This window comes from Pezoporus flaviventris, unplaced genomic scaffold, assembly GCF_033815535.1.
Source record: "Pezoporus flaviventris isolate CSIRO_AGI_PZ_B2104156 unplaced genomic scaffold, CSIRO_AGI_Pfla_v1 ptg000040l, whole genome shotgun sequence".
Lineage (NCBI taxonomy): Eukaryota > Metazoa > Chordata > Aves > Psittaciformes > Psittacidae > Pezoporus > Pezoporus flaviventris.
This window is the reverse complement of record NW_026892588.1, coordinates 11,020,923-11,041,991: the sequence shown is the minus strand read 5'-3', so window position 1 is coordinate 11,041,991 and position 21,069 is coordinate 11,020,923. Positions and strand designations below refer to the sequence as shown.

Sequence of the window (21,069 nt, the reverse complement as noted above, 5' to 3'; positions counted from 1 at the left end):
GATTTGTACTGACAAACAGTCCACTCCTGAGTATCAAGGAAAGGTTTGGGTTGGAGGGAACTATAAAGTTCAACTAGTTCCAAACCCCCTGCTTCTCCTTTTCCTCAGGGCTGCTCTCAATCCATTCTCTGTGTGGCACGTATTTGCGCTTGGGGATTGCTCTACCCACATCCAGGACCTTGCACTTGGCCTTGTTTAACTTCATGAAGTTCACATCATGAGGTACATCAGCCATGAGATATAATCACAGCTGGCCTGATGACATGTGAACTATATAACAAAGCAGCAGTGTCTAATGAACAATTATGATCAAGCCCTGGGGAAAACTACATTGCTCAAAATTTGCCCTTTAGCTCTGCTCTAAATCCAAAACATCTGAAAATACATCTAGCCCTGGGCTCGCCACTGAATTTTAGTACAAGCTAACAGTTGTTTGAGGATAGAATAATACATAGCTCTGGTGATGGCTAGGAACAGAGATAACAGTTGCTCACAATCCTTACAGTAATGAAAGTCTTTGTGGCATTGAAAATGGTGACAGATCTATTGTAAGAGCAAGTGTGGCTTTCTTTAATTGAGGAGAAAAAGTTGTCCACCTCAGCCCAAAAAAACATCCTGTGCTTCCTTTGCTTCCCACATAAAGATGTAACAGTAGAAGAGCCACAATATTTTCCTAGTTCCCAGAAGCCTTCTGCAGCCAAAAGATGGCCAGAACCAAGATCCCACAACAAACATGACTGGCTAGCCAGATCTTTTCCAAGTAGAAAAAAAAAAAAAAGATTACATATGTGCATACATGTATATTTTTATATATGTTTCAGCCATACTACTCAGATACCAAGCTCCACTTTGTATTTTTCCTGCAACTCTAGCAAAGCAGTGCTGGAAAGCAGGCGCCACCTCCCTTTCCTCTGCTTTCCCCATGCCCTTTCCCTATAGCCATGGCTGCATTTTTCTCCAGATCTCCTCTCACCTGGACTGTGAGGGCGCCACCTCTCACCATCCCTCCGTGACCCAGCCAGTCGCCAGCCTCCATCATCATCTTCCCCATTTTGTTCCTCCCTGAAGATGCGCCAGTTTTCGCTCTCAGAGCGTATAAACTCATGCTTTCTCCCTGTTGTTGCTGTCCCACCTTCCTCAAAGTTTGGTCTCACTGCAAAGAAAACACATACCCAGTGAACATCCGTCCTGTCTTTAGGAACCTAGAAACAAAACGGTTGAAATCGTGCTCCCTTAGAGGCATTTAATGCACTAGAAGCATTGACAGGAACCTAGGAGAAGAACAGAAGTTCATGGAAGGAAACACGTGACATACTTAGGAAATCTCTCCACATCCCTATGTATCTTAGGATGGAAAGACTGAGGAAAATAACAAAAGAAAGCAAAGAACACAAGAAATCACACAGGTAAGACAGAGAAGGAAAAGACAACAGTTTAAGAGACAAATGGAAGCATAAAAGGAAAGCCAAAGTATGCAGAGAGGATAAACTGCTGTATCATGAACAGTCTCATGCTAAATGAAAATGGGAACGCAGTAAACTAAACATTGCACACATTTCACATAAGCCAAACGTTTTCTACTTCTGTAATAAAAAGAATGAGATCTATATAGTTAACCCAGTAAGACATACAGCATTCCCTCAAGAAAAACAGAAGATTTAAGGTAGGATTAAGAGTTAAAGGAAAAAACTTTAAGCAGTGTTTACATTATCCTGTGAATCCATCTTCTGGAGAGCCAAGGTCAGCATATTAAGAGTGAGAAGCACCTATGCAGCTTCAAGGATGAGTCTACCAAGAGTTTAGTACATAGTCTTTTAGTACATAGTCTTTTAGTTCCGAGTTTGCATTACATTTAAAATAAACCAAAATCCTTGAGTACTTAATGAAGAGCGAAGAGCAACACTGCCACAAAAGGATGGTGTGAATAATAAAAAGAATCCACATATACACAAATAAGTCAGGTTAAACATAAACAGGGCTTTCACTGTTGACTCATCCTGACTTGGATACACCACTAGTGAAATACTGGGGAATACTGGATTTGGGTGGGGTTTTTGTCATCTTAAATCTCTGAAAAATGTCACACAAAAAAATATAATAGGAGGTGCAGGTAGGCCTCTCATTATTGCTCCTTTGATAAGCTTTGCATCATAGAAGACTAGGAGACAGAGCTACAGAGCCAACTCAGTGGAAAGTAAAATAACACAGAGATAGTAACCCAGAAGAGAGCTGCAATCCAACAGACAGGACCAGCCTAAGACCCAGATGATAAGGAATATGCCTCATTCTTTCTGAACTTATTTTTAAAGTGCTACAAGAAATAAAAATGTGGGTTTTGTTGTTTTTTTTTTGACTCTGCAGCACAAGACACTCAAGTTTCCTCATTAAAACAGTCACCAACAGAAAAATGTTAATTTGCTATTTGGAGACCAGAAACGGTATTATTTTTAGAGATGTAAATAATCTTTTCAACAAAATTCACAGCTATTACCTGACACTCACACAGTAACAGTAATTCTAGAGATTTCAGACTCCATTGGTTAAGGAAAAGAAGTTATTTCTTTCCATTGTTATTAAGTTCAGTTAAGATTCTGGAGACTGCTCTTAAACACTGGCAAGCCATCAGCTCACAGGCTCTGCTCTACTCTTCCCAAGAGGTACTGTGAAGTCTACTTGGCCGCTGAATAGCTGTGCCTCTCTGCAGCTATACATGTTACAGGCATACCCAAGGCAACTCAAGTTTTCTTAGACCTTGAGACAGCTGGGTTTGCTCCCAAGAAATGAGCTATCAAAGCCTGGGTTTGTATTTTGAACTTGCAGCAAACGGCATCCCCGTTTGCTGCTGTGGAGTTTGAAACACATCTCTACAGAGGTGACAAGATGTCAAATGCTGTTTGCCAGGACCAGACTCAGATGGGCTATTGCCTCTCCTCTGATTTTAAATTCTACAGCATTAGAAATATAAGAAACAAAAGAATCAATTATAAGAGATATTATTTTTCTGAGGATGGTATCAGCTTTGATTCTGCAATCTTTCTGAACACAGCAGCACTCCAGTGTGTCACATCAGATGACTGTTCTGATGCCACACTTCAGTGGAATTAAGAGAAACAATGCAGTATATCATGACATACTGAATTTTTCTGGTACTAGGACATCATTGCAAGCAATATTCAGAAGACTGCAAAGTATGTGTCAAAACATATCTGACCTTGAACATTAAACATACCAGCCAAAAAACTGGTTCTTTACAAACAAATTGATCACAGGTTAAAAATTATAAAATAAAAAATAAAATAAAATAAAAAAATCAAGCTAACAAAGTGACAAAAAGACTAGGACAAAGGTGTATACGAGACTACTCCTACAGCTTGCATCTAAATTCAGAACTTGCAAAGTCCCAGTATACTGTCTTTGCAAGCTATTCCTAGACTTGAGAATGCTCATTTCAGCTGAAATGACTTAGGTCAGAGAATCAGGATTTGGCAATGTTTTAAGGATAAAAAAAAACAACTAAAATGCAGTCTATGGTTTTTGCCTTGGACTAATTGACTGGACTTCCTGAAGAGAAGGAGCAGTAAAAGGGCACCTCTGTTCAAGTCTGTCACAAAGCCAGCAGTGGTGTTTACAGAAAACTTCAGATAGAGCCTAGCAGTATCCAGCCAAAAAAGCCTACAGCTGTGCAACACTGAACTGAAGGGAGACTGAGAAGAACAAGACTGCGATTCTGGGGTATAGCCTGTGGCAACATGTTTAGGAAGAGGACTTACTAACAGAATGGCAAATAACTTCTGTTCTCCATGCTGTCAGGCCATGTTTCCTATGACATGCTCACTGTTTGTAAAGGATAAACAAGAAAATGATGACTGACAGTAATACTGTTTCCTCTACAGAGGAGAAAACTTGAAGATTCTATTGTTTTCACTTGGGCTCTCTTTCTGCTGCACAATTAATTCTTCAAGAAGAGGATAAAAAGAAAAAACACAGCAGCTAGTGTTTTTAAGGAATTCAAATAACTTTGCCTAGGTATGCAGCTCATTTTACAAAAGAATAAAACAAATGGCCTTAAGATGATGTTTCTATAGAAGAACTACTTTCTCATTAGGACAGTATTTGCCATGCTAGGGACTCCACAGGAACACATACATCATGAAGTGACTTACTTGTAACCAAAGTCAGTGACAGAGATCAGAAGCTCCAATGACTATTTCCACATTCACATTGCCTGCCTCTCTCCATCAAATCTCAGCCTCAACAGTTGGTCTCATTGACATACACATCAAACACCACTCCATACCTTTTTTGCTCAATTGACCATCATCCACTGTCATGAGTATGGATGAAATGAATTCAAAGGAATTAACAAGAGTTCAGTTCTGTAACACACACCAGGAAATCACATACTGTAGCTACTCCATCTGCTGTACAGACACATTAATTTTTCAATCCATCCAGTAGAATCAGATTAGAAAACCTGTGACCAGATACCATGTGCATTCTACAGTACAAAATACAGTTTGTAATAAAATACGGCTTCTTAAAATAAGTTAAAAAGCTCTGCCTGTAGTGGAAGATCAACTTTGCTCAAGTATAGAATGAAAGGGGAAGGGCAAGTCACATTGTCCTATGGGCTTACCACAGAGCCGGGAGTCCCCTTGCACTACGTTATTTGCCCTGGCTCTAAAGGTCACACCATGCCTACCACTATTTTCAGTGCTGTGCCTGAACATGTATTAAAATGTTCCATACTAACGAAGCAAAGAATTAATGTTTTGCAATTTAGGGTTGGGGGAAGGTTAAAGAGAGAAAGAGAAGAAAATAAACAGGGAGGATTTTGTTTCCTAAGCAAGAAAGTCTACATTAATAAATTTTCCCAGCAGGCTTTCAGTAGTTTTACTGCAAACAACCACAGCCTTTGTTTCTCAGATCCTCTTACATCTGATGTTCGATTAAAGCCCTCACATTAGCAGCTCACCAAAGGAAAAAAGTGTGAAATACTACTGCATTACAAAGCTGTCCTCCAGCGATAGGTTTAGTAGCAATCTGCACAGCCATTCAGCTAAAATATCTTCCCTAAATAACTGTTCTCATCTGACAAGAGAGAAAATAGCTGAAGTGAAAGTGGTTTCACTGACTGCATGGAAACAGCAGCCCACCTATTCCGCATTGCTGCATCCTTGGGCATTAGCAAAACCCTGTGATTAATTCCATGTTTCACAAAGGAGCAATGTGGAGATGGAAGGGAAGTGGCCAGATCTACACCTTCTGACCAGCATTAAGCTACAGTTCAGCAACAACCCTCTCAGCTTTTCACATGGAACTTTTAACCTTATTCGAACCTAAAAAATTATCTTGACAAAGGTGGCAAGGGGAAATGCACCCCTTCCCCAAGCAAGTGTTTAAGGATTTCTCCTTGGCTGCTAAGGATTTGTGTTGGGTAAAGAAATGCTCCTAACAAACCAGCATTCTTTTCCACATGATCAGAGCTAACCGGCCCCCCTGCAGGCAAAATGACCAATTAAATCAGCTTCACATGAAAACCAACCCCCCAATCCCCCCCCAGCACTATAAACACAGGAATGAGACATACAAACCCATTTTAAAAGTGATTTTTGGTGGGGTTTTGAAAAAAAATCTTTACCAACCACTTGGGGGAAGTTCTTTCCAGTGCTGGGACCAATACACAAGACCAGCCCAGTCCCTCTCCTGAAGCCCAGGTTCTTCCCCTTCTTCTGCACAGAAACCCTTCAAAAACCGGTAAGTACACAAAGCAATCATTTTTCTTTGGTTTTTTGTTTGTTTTTTTTTTTTACTGTACAATTAGAAATTGTTCTGCCATTCTTTATTCAAAGAACTCAAAGTTGTTCTCAGGGCACACAGTAGTTTTCCTTCTAAAGTTTGCTAAATTAAGTATCATCTTCAACAAAATGGTTTGATTCCCCCCACCTGAAAAACAAGGGCTGTAATCATCTGGAAAAGCATTTTCTAAAAGCATACAGAGTAAAAACAAAGGCATCATGCAGGATTTTTTTCAGAAAGATTTCAAGACAAACAGCAGGAATACCACTGTAGCTGGGTGTTACCTGGCCATGCGTTATGAAAATGTCATCCTCACCTTCTTGCTACATTCACTGTAACTCAGCATTTAACTTCAGTACCATAGTAAATTAAAGAAGTGACCATCACCTCTTCAGGTCTGCTGCTACTACCAACTATAATTACATCTCATACCCTTAACTATTTTCAATCAACGCATTCTCTGTTCATGGGCACCAAGTATGAACTCCAATGTCCTAGAATACTCCGCCATTCCATACAAGCCATTAGGAATTTTGCATCACACAGGGCAGAACAGCTCTTCAAAAACAGTAAGTTCACAAGAAACGGATGGCAGCAGACTTCTATTACTACAGATTTACATCAAATAAAACCCTCCCTCAACTGTAAATTTATTCCTCCATTAGCAATACTTAATTTTGCATTTTAAGCTTCTCTATAAGGATTTAATATACACTAGCATATTTTAAAGCCTTAAACAACATTTAGGCAACGTCTCAGTGAAGTTTTTCTGCTTCTCTAAAGGTGGCCAGACAAGATGGTCTGTTAGGGTTCATATGGATTCTCACAGCATTTTCAGCATGCTGTACTATGTGAAAATACATTGTACACAAAATGAAGCATTACGATATCCCCAATAATCAAGTATATAAGCAGCATTGTTTTCTGTATTGTAATAAAAAACTGGAGTGTAGGGAGGGATGTTTTTGAAGTGCATTCTGTAGTAAACTGTCATAGAAGGTCAAAAGTATGAGCTCTCACATGCTGAACTTAAAGGCACTTCCTCTGAGAAGTATTGACTTGGGCTCAACAAACTAAAGTTCCCACTTTCACAAGATTTATATGTGTAACAAGTCCTGAAAACTGTTATCTTAATTCTGCAGACTGCTTGGAAAAAACAGTTCGGTCAAACTACTGCTGTTCACCTCAATGAGGCATTAGCTACAAAACCTGAAGGACAAACATGTTTGAAATTTTAACTATCCTACTAACAACCTTAGCATAAGCTTTCAACCAAAGCAGTTATTCTAACTGAACTGCTTCCCACATTTCTAAGATTGCCCCCTTGTCCCCTCATGTAAATTACATGATGCAGTCATGTATACTGAAAACAACCCTTCATTTCCTAATATTAATGTCAGAGCATCTCAAGGATTGCCATTCAATCTAAAATCAACAATACAGAGATTAACAGCATGAAAGTACCCTTTAAAAAGTGATAAACTTAGTTTGTTAATGCCTTTTTATTTGCAACATCTGAATGATCCCAGCTTTGAATACAAACCTCATGTTGGAATTTGAAACTAGTGCAAAGTTAAGCAGATCCAGGTCAAGAAAAGAGGGATTGTACACATTCCTGGAGCACCATCTGGGTTCTAATAAATCTTTGAATTGTGCTAGAGTTGCAAGCAGGTTTTGCAGTTACTCCCAGCAAACAGCAGGTCCTCTTGACTACCCTGCTCTCATGATGAAGCAGTGCATTACAAACTGCCTCAAATCGCTTCCAAGGTCAGTTAGAACAGATTTTTTAAGGAATAGAAGTTGGGCAGGTAGGGCAGCACTGCAAATGTCTCCCTTGAACATTCAGGCTGCTAAGAAGGCTGCAGGTGCATTGTACTGAGCTGTAAACAGGATGGAGGTGTCAAAATGCCTTCAACCGAGAAGGCAAACAAAAAGAAAATAGGCTGCTGTAAATGAGCTCCCCTGCAATCCTACCAGATCTCAGCAGCTGAGCTTCTGCTGTCAACAGAAAGGCTAAGCAAAAGAAAAGAGGAAAGCACATAGTGGCATGAAGCAGCAAGCTAAGAAAGAGATGTTACAACACAAGGAAGATCTCAATGAAAAAGGCAAAGCGTGGGAGATCAGTGTGCTAGATCATGAATTGCAGAAATGTAAGCAGTATCTTAGAGCTTTAAGGCAAAGAGGTTTTTTTGTTGGGTTTCTTCTTCCCCACAAATCATTAGCAAGCCATGTCAGTTTAGAACCTGACTGCTAGGAAAAGGGAAACCATGCTTTTGAGTTAATAAGGTAGTACTCATCCTACCTTGACTTATCTTACAAAATCACACAGAAGAGAGAAGCCAGAATAAGGGACAATGATGGCAGAGAGATTTAATAAGAGCTGAAAACTGACATACACACTGGAGCTGGTGATAGCAATTTAATTTTCAGTAGACTGGAAACAGGAAGGATTAGACACATTGAATGCATGATAAAAGACAGGTCAACATGCCAAAGGAGGTTTTGAAGTCATTTCTGACAGTTCCTGTCTTTCCAGACAAGGTCTATCAGATGGGAGATAGTGGGAGAAGGACACCCCAAAGCTACTAAGAGTTTCACAAGTCACGAACCATGAAAAGCAAAACCAGACAAACAGCATAACATGAGGGTTAAGAGTTTACATTAGACAAACCTGGATTAGAAGCACAGTATGTATTTAGCAGTGGACATGGGCATTCTCCAACAAACAGTGACCTGAAAATAAGAATTCTGTGAAGTTGAGTGTCTTTCCTAAAACATACCGTTTAAAACTGGGATTAATGCAGGGACATCAAGGACCAGGCAGGCCATGGGATCAAATCAGATGGTCCAAGTTTCAATAGTTTATCACCAGCAAGGAAAGAAAAGACTGGTATTTTTCTACTACAGCAGGCAAGCAAAGGAGTAGACAGAAGATAATTCCTTGTAAATTCAAAGTCACATCTACTCTTAAGTTGACTGTGCTTTGAGAATAAAGAGGACTAATCATCCAGCCTAAGTAAACTATTTCCCACAGGGCAGTTGCTCTTTTGCCTCTTATTTTAAACCAACTGCACTGCTCTATTCAGAGTTTCTTACCCATTTTTCCAAGCCCAAGAAGTTAAGATTTGTGGCTCTTAAAGCCAACAAGAGCTTTTGCAAGAAAAGCAGCTTTGGAACTCAAGCTTACACATTTCTAATATCATCACTGCCATCAATTTAGGTACTTAATATTTTAAATGGTCCTAGACAAGGAAAAAAAGAATTACAGATACCTCAAATGAGATCAGAGCAATAACCTGGTTAACCTCAGCAGGCAAAATCCCCTGCTAGGAGTCTCAAGGAGGACAGAGGACTCCTGTGAAGTGTGCTGTTGAGGTTAATGGAGGTTCTCTTTCTGAAGTACCTTTAAAAATCTGCCAGCAATGGATCCTCCCCCATAGAAAGATCCCAAATAACCCGACTGTGAACACTGACTAAATTTCTTCAGAGCTTTAATTCAACATTAAGGGATTACTGACCACCCCCGAAAGCTCCTTAACAAAACTGAGACCCTGCAATGCTAATAGCATTTTGCTCTGAGTAAAGGCTGCAGGCACTCAAGTATGCTACCTTAGCACTGATGTGTGGAAGATCTGAAGCATAGCCAAGAAGAATGTACCACATTAAGTATATTTTCCCTTTTACCATAGCACTGCAGAAAAGGCTTCTGTTACAAATAAGCCAGCATCAGATTCATTCCTAACAGCAGATGGTTGTTTTGCTAACCCAAATTACTTGGAGCAATGAAGCAGATGCTGCCCTCAAAATACCATCAGAATTTACAGTAACATACTAATTTTGGTTTTTGGTTTTGTGTTTTACTGTTGTTGGTTGGTTTTTGTGGTGGGTTTTTTTTTCCAGGAATGCATGTTTACACCCAGAAGCAGTTTGTTCTAAGTATTTTCCTCTATTCAAGCAAAGGGAGGAGTTCTTGTGGATACTTCCTATTCTAAGATGATAAAATCAAGGCACAGTCCACAGCTCATACTGAGCATCATCACTGTCATCTTTCCCAAAGATGCCCATTTTCCAATTGCCTCAAGGAATCCAGAAGGGCTTTTCTAAATCTTGGCACAAGGACTCTGCTCTACAGACAACTGACTAACCATCTCATTCCTGAAGCATTTAAAGTTGTATTCAAGTTACTGTCAATTCTGTAACATTGCAGCAAGACTGAAAACTGTCATTTAGAGAGCAACACAGCACACCAAAGATCAAACTCAGGTGAAGGCTGGGGGTCAAGCTATAGCTAAATGGCCTATGATCAGAAGGGTACCAGCAGCCTGGTACTACTAACCAGGAGAATCTCAGTAAGCTCATTGTATTCTTTGGCACAGAGAGCAGTTTTAAAATACTCCTTCTAGGAGATGTAAATTGGAAAATAAAAATGAGGGGAAAACCCACCAAATTCTACTCAGACCACCATCCACTCTACATCCTTTGACTACAGCACAGAGAGAGGAAAGAGCTGGATGGTTCTGAGAACCTACAGGAGGAAAGGAAAAATAAAATGGAGCTAAATGTTCACTGTGATGTCAAGTGTCATACTCAGAATGCATTAAGCACAAGAAGAGCTAAAGAGAACGTTCTGTTAGTACTAGAACTTGGTATCAAGATCAAGTAAACAATCATGAAAACTGCTGGTTTACAGGATCAAAGATTACAGGAAAGATTTTTACCTTTCATCAGTTCATTCTGAAGTTCAGGATCCTTAGATCTAACATGTTTCAAGACAAAACTAAGCCAGCACTCTTTGCAGGGGGGAAATCCAATGTGCCTAGGCTGTTTGTATGCTTGTGTTATATACCAAAAAGGTCATAATTCAGAGAAAAGGTCAAAACTGATAGGAAATCAGCAAAATTGATGTATAATTAATGTATAATTATGATTTGCAGAATTTACATACATATTTTTAAATCTCTTTTGTTCTACAAACAAGCTTCACCACAACCTTCTTCAGGTAGGCTGTACACACTATGAAGTCTCTATTTCACATGAGCCCATATTTAGTTTTAATCTATCCAAGGTGATCTTTAAATATTCAGTATTTATAATATGGATTTAGAGTGGCCAGTGTCTTTCCCATCTCTGACAAGTTTAACAAGTTTTGCCATTTAGAAGTAAACCAAGGAGCCTAACATGTGAAACATCTAAATGTATCCTTTTTGCTGCCCACATGTGCAATTCTACCTTCACCCCCTAAATCCCGTACGCTTGCCGTCTTATTTTCTTACTTAGCCACTAACACAAAATAACTGCTTAGGCAGACTAGACTTCAAATTACACCACAGTATATTTTTCAGTATTGGTCTTATGCCCTCTTTTTACCTGACCCTTACATAAACAGCCTCAGACTCTCAGAAGCAGCTCTGCCCTGAGCACTGTAATTTTGCTGAACTGGACATGATGGGTGCAGACCAGCTCTCATTTCCTGAGCTAGGAAAATCTGAAAGGGCTACTAGGGTTACTAGGTAAACTACATCATTCCATCAAAATGCATAAACATGTTAGAGAAATAATATAGTAAACATAATTTCTATTGTATTAATAGTATTCGTAATAGCACCAGTAAACTTAAACTCTGCTAAAAAGAAGTTACAAAAACTGGTATAATCTGACAAAATTCAGTTTCTTTTCAGATACAACATGCCCAATTCCATCCCACTCAGCCCCAAAGAACTGAACATGCAACTCAAGTGCAAGTTTAGGAAGCTAAAGTATGAAAGTTTAATTTAAACAACTAAGCAGGGAAAAATTTGAGAAGTAGTCAGATTTTTATACTTAATCTTTTTTAGCAAAGTATTACCACAACAGTGGTAAATTCCTCTCCAGGCTCCCGACTTAATCTTCTCTGGATTGCAATGTATAAGCCCTCCTTTGTTGGCTGCAGTATTTCAACCCCTGCTGATGTGTCAAAAACTGTGAACATTAGGCAAAATACAAACATGCTGCACTGTATCACACTTTTTCCCCTTTTTTCCTCTTTTTTAGAAGATGACAACAGATATGATAGAGAGCAATAATACCAAATCCAGCGTTCCCCTCCTGACCCAGAGATACCTGAGGATGGTGACCAAGGATGGACACAGCACGTTCCAGATGGATGGTGCGCAAGGGAAAGGTCTAGCATACCTTCGAGATGCATGGGGAATATTAATGGACATGCGCTGGAGATGGATGATGCTTGTCTTTTCTGCTTCTTTTGTCATTCACTGGCTAGTCTTTGCAGTGCTTTGGTATTTACTAGCTGAGATGAATGGGGACCTGGAGCTGGACCATGATGCTCCACCTGACAACCACACTATATGTGTCAAGTACATCACCAGTTTTACAGCTGCTTTCTCCTTCTCACTGGAGACGCAACTCACAATTGGTTACGGCACTATGTTCCCAAGCGGGGACTGCCCCAGTGCTATTGCACTACTTGCAATACAGATGGTCCTGGGGCTTATGCTGGAAGCCTTCATCACAGGTAATCCTTCATAATTAATCTTTAAATAGAACAGCTGTAATAATTAGACTTAGGAAATGGAGCTATAAATAAATAATGATCATATTGATATCCAAAAAAATAACTAAGTCACTAGAAGAATGATGAGACTTCAGCTATGTAGTATTACAAGTTGAACGCCTTTCATTACAAGACATAAATTACGTAATATCAAGATCTGGACTTGAGACTTCCACTACTAACTGGATGGTGTTTGTGGCAGATACCTACTTATCAACCTCACTATCTCTCAACATTTCTTCCATGGAATTTGTTTTGATTTTAAGGTTTGCTTTAATCTAGCTGAAGTATTTCAGTTGAGCTTTAACGCCATGTTTAAGTACTCCTCAGTACTCAATGTAATGAAAATTTTTACAATGTCATAGCTATTCTGAGACATTTCAAGTTATGTAATTTGCAGGTTTAAATTATTTCAGAAGACTAAAAATGCATGGGTTACTTGACTGTGTATTAAGAAAGAGCTTCCCCAGTCGCAGCACACCAAGATCAAGTACTATTTATTACCAACTACAGTAAATCGGGGCAAGCTGAACTATCTCCCTTCCAACAGCTAAAGATTACTCTCCAAGCATCACAGAATCATCATAGAATCAGACTGGTTTGGGTTGGAAAGGACCTTAAAGACCATCTAGTTCCAACCCCTACCATGGGCAGGGACAGTTTAGAAAAAGAAGCATTTTAGGAAAGCTGTGCTTTTTAAACAAAAATGGGTTACTGTGATGCCAGCCTAGAAGTTTTCAAAAACACAGGCTGAGGCTAGAAAGATTATGTTCACCCAAGTCTGCTTCTGTTTCACAGAGCTTGGAAGCTGCAGGCACTGTGCTCATATTCAGTTTGTTCCCTTCCATGATATAGGTGCTTTTGTGGCCAAGATTGCCCGACCAAAGAATCGGGCATTCTCCATCCGCTTCACCCGCTCTGCTGTAGTGACACACACCGAGGGGAAGCCATACCTTATGTTCCAAGTGGCCAACACACGCTCCAGCCCACTGACTAGTGTCCAGATTTCTGCTATACTTTACCAAGAACGAGAGAACGGGCAGCTGCACCAAACTAGCATTGACTTCCACCTAGACAGCGTTACTTCAGACGAGTGTCCTTTTTTCATCTTCCCACTGACCTACTACCATTCAGTCACTCCCTCCAGCCCTCTGGATGCCCTCCTCCAAAGAGAAGCTTCTCACCACTTTGAGCTGGTCATCTTTCTGTCAGCTGTGCAGGAGGGCACAGGGGAAATATGTCAAAGGAGAACATCCTACCTCCCCTCAGAGATCATGCTGTACCATCGCTTCGCCTCCGTGCTAGCCCGCAATGCCAAAGGCGAGTATCAGATCAAGATGGAAAATTTTGACAAGACTATTCCTGAGCTTCCAGCTGCAGCTGACTCAAATTGTCCAAGAAGGACTGACAAGGAGATCCGCATCAATGGACAGCACGTCGACAGCTTCCAGCTCTCCGAGGCTGGCCTCACAGAATAGAGAGAGCAGACTGTGAACTTAGTGCTTTTTTAATTATTACATTAAACTTTCAGGTTCCATTCACAGCCTTCTTTCCTTGCCTACCCTGCCATCTTCTAGTGATCTTTCTCTTTTTACTCACATCCTTTAGATTACAACATGATATGCAAGGTAAAAAGAACCAGTGTGACCATGTAAACTGAGAAGAGGCTGGATTAACCACCCAGGACAAAGTCAGGTACAAGAATCACAGTACTAATTCTTGGAAACTAGAAGAATTACCTGCTGAATTCACTAGACTATGATTAAAGCCACACTGACCCTGAAAGGAGAGAACTTCAAAACTCCTAAAGCTCACCAAAACCATAATTAACCAGACTGGGACAAAATGGACAGTATAAAAGAAAAATATCAGTCAAAACCAACATGAGGTCATTCAGTCAATATATAAGTTCTGGTATAAGCAACTCTGTTCATCCAAGATCCTAAGTTTTCTGTTCTCCTAACTCTTTGGGGGATACAGAGTTATATCAGACTTCAGATGGCCGAATTCACTCTCAGAAAGTACTGCCAACCTCTCATGGCAGTGAAAAGCACTCCTGCTGTGCTTATTAAGAAAAATTGTAAATACTAACTGTAGTTCTTCATTCTGCCAAACAGGAGAACATCTAATTTCAAGACGTGTCTATGAAGACAGTACCAAAAAATCTTGATGTATATGACAAATGCTGAAGTGGATTTTTTTTTCCATGTTTGGAAATACTGAATAAATTATTTAGCTGTAGAAAAGAGACTATTTAAATTAATGCACTTTTTAAAAGGACCGTACATTCCACGTGTTCTCACCTTTGCGCTGCTTGTCTCAAGTAGATCTGACCCAGAAGGATGCACTATGTATATGAGAATTAGAACTGCATCCATTTAATTTTATGCTTTTATCATCACTATTTGCCTGTACACACAGCATAAATATTGAGACACTTAAATCAATTTTAAAATAAAAAAAATTAAAACAAACTACGCATGAGACTTCTTTATTTAAGTGCCTCACAAGCCCATTGCAATTTGAATGCTGTTCTGAAGTTCCTACATAATTTAAGAAGATAAAGGATAAACAGAGTGATGGGTAATTATTTCCAAGCTCTCAACAAAAGCAGTGCCTATTATGTGTTCATACTTGAGCAGTCAAGCATCAAAATAAAGTAAAAGTCATCTTTCGAAGGTAAAGACTTTCCCCACAAACCAAGACAGCATAAATAGCAATTTTCATTGACAACAGCATAATACTCTATGAGCTACACTTCCTTTTAACTTCACTGAAGCCGTCGGCAACAGGAAAAATGATCAAGGTCTCTGATGAGACACTGTTTAACTGAATTCTTCTCAAGTTCCAAAACTCTGTTAGCTGAAGTATGTTCACAACCCAAAAGAGGTTACTTTGCTTTAGGGTCTGAGAAAATGGGAAACAGCCCTGCAGAAGTATTTCACACAGGGAAAGGGAAATGAGGCAGAAGGCAGACATTTTCAGTGCAATTAAATTCTTTTCCCAAAATTCAGTATCGCTTCCCTACATTCCACATCTCAGACAGGTATTATCACAGACACCCTCAAAATATCTTTTTTGTTTAGTTTAATGTAAAAGCATTCACAAATATTATGAAGCTTGGAGAGCAACACCCTATCAAGTTAAACTGCCTTCATCTCTACCTTTCTTAGTGTTGACACATAGCCAGGCTAAAGATTCCTCTTCAACCCTCATATCAGTACCAATAATTATTTCTTGGAAGAGTTATTTCCATGTTCTCTGTCAACAGAAGAAGAGTCCTACAAACCAAGAACCAGTGCAAGAGTAGTAGAACAGATTTCTGTGTCAAGTCTGAAATACCAGTTTAGGAAAAAAAGAGCAGTATTACGTGTGAGGTATTGTTTCCCCCACATATCGTCACATACTGCAGACTCAGACACACAATCGTTCTCAAATTCAGATGCATAATCCCAACAGGACAGTACTATGATGTCACCATTTAGAGCCAAAGATACAGAAAGCTGGTTTTAATTTCAATTAATGTCTTATCAAAGTGGGGGCTGCTTCATATGGTTTCTAAATAACTTGATGCTTTAAAGTTGTCCTGATTTTTATATAATTTTCTATTTATAGATTTGATTTAAAAGGATGTACAACAGCAAATATAAAGGCAAAACATGGTTAGTATACACTAAATGCTATCTTCAAATACTACATTTTGGAATGTCAAGCTGAGGAATACTGTAAAAGTAAATTAGACAAGCACAACTGTGTAACTACTTCAGAACAGCTACAAAGAAGAGGACAGACAAAACACCCCTATTGCTTTTCCAGTTCCAGAGAACTGGTGAATCATGGATGTCTGACAAAATACTGGAAGTACGCCATGACCCAGATTGGAACACAAGCCTAGAAAAATTGCTGATGGGCTCCAACGCAACAAAAACTGCACTCTACATCTTGACTAACACTGCAAGAGCAACTGGTGATGAACCTTCTTTGGACAAACTTGTGGCTATCAAGACAGAGAAGCAAAGCAAGCCAGGCTGAGTAAGGGTGTGATTCAAAGGAGTTCAACATCTTTCTTTGTAGTCACTTGGACACCCCATTTTTATATTCAAGTCATCTTAACTTACCCAAAAAATACACATTAGACAGAACTCAATCAGGTTCCACAAGTGACTCATGAAACATCTTGTTTAATCTAAATTACAGTTATTTACTAGCAGTGTGTTTAACTGCTGGTAACTAAACAAATCCCCTCAGCTACTAAACTGGTATTAGTCAAGAGGCTGCACAGAAAATTAGGCAGCTTTTGTGCAGTTCTAAAAGACAGCCATGATCAAAAAAACAGCTTGCTCATTTTCTCTGCTAATGGCCTCAGCTTTCCAGAAACGATTTGAGTTCTCAATGAAACCTGTCAGAACTGTGACAACCAGCAACAGAAACCCATAAACACTGTGTGCATCTTCAATTTGCATACACAAAGTAGGAACAGATCCTCTTCATGTTGAGAATCAGTCAAAGGTGAACTTGAAACTGTTGTGAGCACCAAAAAAGCAAACATTAATTTTTACTCACAGCATATTGATTGTATTTGAGAAATAATTCTTTGTGGAGGGTCTACTAGTTTTTCCATCTCATGATTTTCAATTGAGGGGCTCTTGTGTTGTCATTCATTATGACGATCCAGAAAAGTTTAATATTTGATCTCATTAATTTTGTAATGTGATCAGCCAGAACAAAGACAATGAAAAACTTAGCAAATTATGTAATTTGAGGTTAGTCCAAAGTCCTGTGAAAGAGCAATTTAAAACTGAAGCCCCATAAAGGTAAAGAATAAAATCCTAAACTAAGGAATTTAACCAGGGTAACAGAAACCAATATATACACCTGCTAAAGCATGTTAGCCTGAATTACAAGCTGCACGTCAATTCACTCCCTGACCTTTCTGCTTCCATTGCTTTGTGTGGTATACTAGCACTCGGTATTGACCTGGGACTTCTTTCGGCACATCTGTATCCCTATCTCATACTCAAAATATTTTGTGATTGGGAAGCCTTTACACAACAGTAACTGTATGTTCATTAATCAAGGCTTGAGTCAAAATAGACCAAACTTCTGTTGATACTTTTGTGCTCTCCACCTTATTTCTGTCTGAAGGTAAAGAGGAGATAAATGGTCCTCCACTTACCAGGACATTAAACTCTTAACAGAGATATGCAGCATCAATTACCACTGTTTAACTTGGGTTTTATACATTAAAACTTCAGAAAGATTGCAGGTATCTTGCCTTTATCATACTGTGCTACAGAACTCTTAGCTAAATAAGCTCAAACTAGAAGAGAAACAGACCAAGAAACTTAAAGAGGAACAACCAGGTGCTACAGAAAGCTTCATGATTTAAGCACACCATCCCTCGCAATGAGCTAGGACTTCCAAAAAAGCATACAATGACACCATCTTCCCTAGAAAATGAGTCATAGAAGATGCATTCTGAAGTCCTTATCTCTAGTAGTTGCTACAATGAAGACACTGTATACTAGCTGATGCATGAACCCCCAAGATCAGGCAGAAGTCAGCTTCAGTAGGACATCTTGCAAATAAATCTTGTAGTAAATCTTGCAAATAAATCATCTTGCAGTAAATTCCTCTCAATTTCAACTGAGATATACATCTCACCTTAAACTGACAAGCAGTATTTTTACCACAGTCTTAATCAGAAACGTGGTACATTCTACAGTCTGGATCTGCAAGTTCTTTAACTTCATCACAAGAACAGAAAGGGGCTAAATAAATCGAATCAACTGTGGTATACACTAATCAGTTAGTAAAAACACACAGTCCTGAAACCTCAGTAGTACTTAGTTTTTCCTATTTTCAGTTTTTTTTCCGTAAGTTCTCTGAAGATAGAGACACTGAATGAAAGTGTACTAGCATATAAAGATGGATAACCTCAGACTTATCTCAAATTATTTTTAGAAGTAACCTCTTTCTAAAGAAAATAATGAGGAACACAAGCAACATATTAGTTTTGTCTTAACTTTGAACTTAAAAGCAGAAAACCAGAAGCACTCTTCAAAATATATGAAAATAAATTCCTACATGGAGAGAGGATTCAGAAGGCTTTGAAAGCAAACATGGTAATTTTAGACTCATAAAACATGCGTCACCATGCTAATCTGGAAGATTATTAAAATGGCAATTTATGCTACTCTCACTAAGAACACACCGACAACCAAGCAGGAATTAAAATACATTCCTGTCAATCTTTAATTGCAACTGAATCTTTTCAGTTTTGTTTGTCCTGAAATTCAATTTGCGATTGTCTTTTCTGACCTACGATTTATCAGTATGTTCACTAAGGAGGACACTTCTTATTTTAGGATAAGACTCCCTTCAGCAAAGACCGAAAGATCCTGGGTCCTAAAAAGACAAGACTCGCTGTCAGCAAGCTTCAAATCTCTCACTAAGCACAGCTGTGGTACATGCATATTGAAAATTGCCACAGAGAAAGAGCAAGGTCATACCAGAGAGCAATCAATGCACAGTCTCACGAAGCAGAAAAATCACTGCAGTTACCACATAACCAGTTGATAGAGGAGAACTTCTTGAATGTTCTTACCACTCTCAGAATACAGATTTTACCTAAATGGGTATGTTCCATAACCCACTCCAAGTTTAGCTGAATGTCCAAACAGACATACTGGGTCACAGTTAAGGATCTAGTATTCTGCCTGAATATGGCCAGTATGAAGCATTTAGGAAACAACAGGAAAGGAATGGCAGAGAGGGAGACCAGATAATAACCTGAATGAAAAGAAGATTCATACAATGATACCAACTAATTTAACAGACAGTAAATCCATCAGCATGGGAACAGCAGAATAATGATGCCAGGATTTACTGCACACTAGCAAGCATTCAAAAATAATTAACAGTTCACATGGTCCAGAAGTCCTAGTATCAAAGCAGCACACATCAAGAATGTTTAAAAGCTGCACTAAAAAGGCATATTGCCACAGCACACCTGTTAATCAGTACAGACTCGTTTCAGAGTTCCAGAAATTTAGTTCCAGCTGTAGACATCACATCTTAATCACATAAATAGAAACTACTTACTGCAGGTTTTTCTTATTTAAAACATTTAAATGCCTAGTAGTAAAAGCAACAAGAGTAAGCATAGCCAACACTGTGAGGACACGATTAGGTAGCCTGGCACAGCATCATGAATTTTGTATCAACACCACACTTGGAGCAATAAGTTTATGTATATATAGGTACCTTCCCTGTTTATGTGTATATATGGGTACCTTCCCCAAAACACACCCTGCTCCTCCCTCCCATTTTATGCCCATACAGTAACAAAACCATACCTGGATCTTTTCGCCCTGGTTTTTCAAAGCGTCTGTCTCCCCTAGAAAGGCAGAATAGAAGTTTCAAATAAGGTTTTGCAATTACTCCACTCATTTAAGGTATGGCTTTTTAACTTGGTAGGGGGCTTTTTTAAAAACAGAGCTTGAGAGACAGTACTTTCAAAAGGTCCAAGTGACAAGTGAAATTTTCAGGAACACCAATACACACATGGCCTTTAGCAACTAGGTATGTTTTGAAATGTGACCCAAAGCACTGTCAACGTCAACTCAACTAACAATGTTGAGACTATAACTGAAGCAAATCCTTTAGCAATCCATATTTTCACTCATCACTTCCACTGCAACTGTCATCATTTATATTCCCTTAAAGCAGTTCCTTCTTCCCAGGAACACAGCAGTCTTGCAAAAGTCTCTTTTACTTGTTCCTGAGTTTCTAAAAACATTACTGTGTTGACTCCATCTTAGAAATTAAGACGCTCCACTCACAGATACACCTTAATCCCCTTTCCTACAGTGTTTTTATGAAGTCAAAAGGCACAAACAGAAGCTGAGAAGATGTATATAAAAAACTTTAAGAGCTAGAGCTCTGTTACCTTTCCTCCCAACTCTGTGATCTGTGCATTTCCCTGCCCCCTCCTCGACCAAATCCACCCTCCACTTCATCAAAACTTCTTTGGTAGAAACCGCTTTCTCCTCGGCCTCTGCCTGAAAAGACAAAAACCACAAGTGTTTGTATAAATAATAATAGAAGTTGAAAGAATCAGGTAGGTTTCCCTTTCGTGGCGTCTCTGAACTCATCTTAGTCTTAAGCCCCAGAGAAGTGATCTGAGGCAAAGGGGAAAAAGGAACAAAGACTGAAGAGTCTCATGTAAAAATTCTTATCAAGAAGCACAAGATCAGACAGAACAGGCAAACAATTCTGAAATAAATACTATGCAGAAAAACAGAACACAGATACTCACCCAACACAAACTACTAAACAAAGATGCATTGCTCACACAACATCCACACAGTATGTGTGCACTTGATACTCAAAAATCAGATTACTTTAAACAGTGGAATCCAGTATAATGTTACTGCACTGCACATGTATTCACCATCACCGCTATCAAGGTTAACAAAGGAGAAGGAAGCTTCACCACGATTAAGTTCTAGTGATGCCCAGCTGAAATCTCCCCCAGGAGCAGTGGGGAAAAGGAAGCATCACAAGATCAATATACGCAGGACAGCATGAAGAACTCCAATAGTTACAGAATAAAAAGTTATCCTCACTTTGTCAGGAAATGATTCTCCATAGATGACTATCGAATATCAAGCTTCAAGCCAAAAAGTTACAGATGTACCATCAAGTAAAGCATCTTG

At 39.2% G+C, this 21,069-nt stretch overlaps 2 protein-coding genes across 19 annotated transcripts in view; one reads left to right on the top strand and one right to left on the bottom strand.

The window, feature by feature from the left end:
- GIGYF2 (GRB10 interacting GYF protein 2) overlaps nt 1-21,069 on the bottom strand; it is a 75,996-nt gene that overhangs the window by 27,501 nt on the left and 27,426 nt on the right. For 16 of the 18 annotated variants that reach the window (XM_061465290.1, XM_061465293.1, XM_061465299.1 and 13 more), the window contains 3 exons: nt 20,301-20,412; nt 19,708-19,748; nt 974-1,153 (listed from right to left, as the gene is read on the bottom strand). In XM_061465290.1, the coding sequence (XP_061321274.1) occupies nt 974-1,153; nt 19,708-19,748; nt 20,301-20,412 (333 nt within the window). The remainder of the gene's footprint in view (nt 1-973; nt 1,154-19,707; nt 19,749-20,300; nt 20,413-21,069) is intronic. The other 2 variants (XM_061465302.1, XM_061465304.1) reach the window with 1 other exon arrangement.
- Nucleotides 5,658-14,822, top strand: KCNJ13 (potassium inwardly rectifying channel subfamily J member 13). The gene is made up of 3 exons (XM_061465308.1): nt 5,658-5,757; nt 11,830-12,310; nt 13,205-14,822. Exons 2-3 carry the CDS (start codon nt 11,833-11,835, stop codon nt 13,825-13,827), a joined length of 1,101 nt encoding a protein of 366 aa, XP_061321292.1. The 5' UTR covers nt 5,658-5,757; nt 11,830-11,832; the 3' UTR covers nt 13,828-14,822.

Coding starts and splice junctions, on each gene's coding strand:
- KCNJ13 (XM_061465308.1), top strand. CDS start 11,833: ATGACAACAGATATGATAGAGAGCAATAATACCAAATCCAGCGTTCCC. Junction 12,311..13,204: donor GCTGGAAGCCTTCATCACAG/GTAATCCTTCAT, acceptor TCCATGATATAG/GTGCTTTTGTGGCCAAGATT.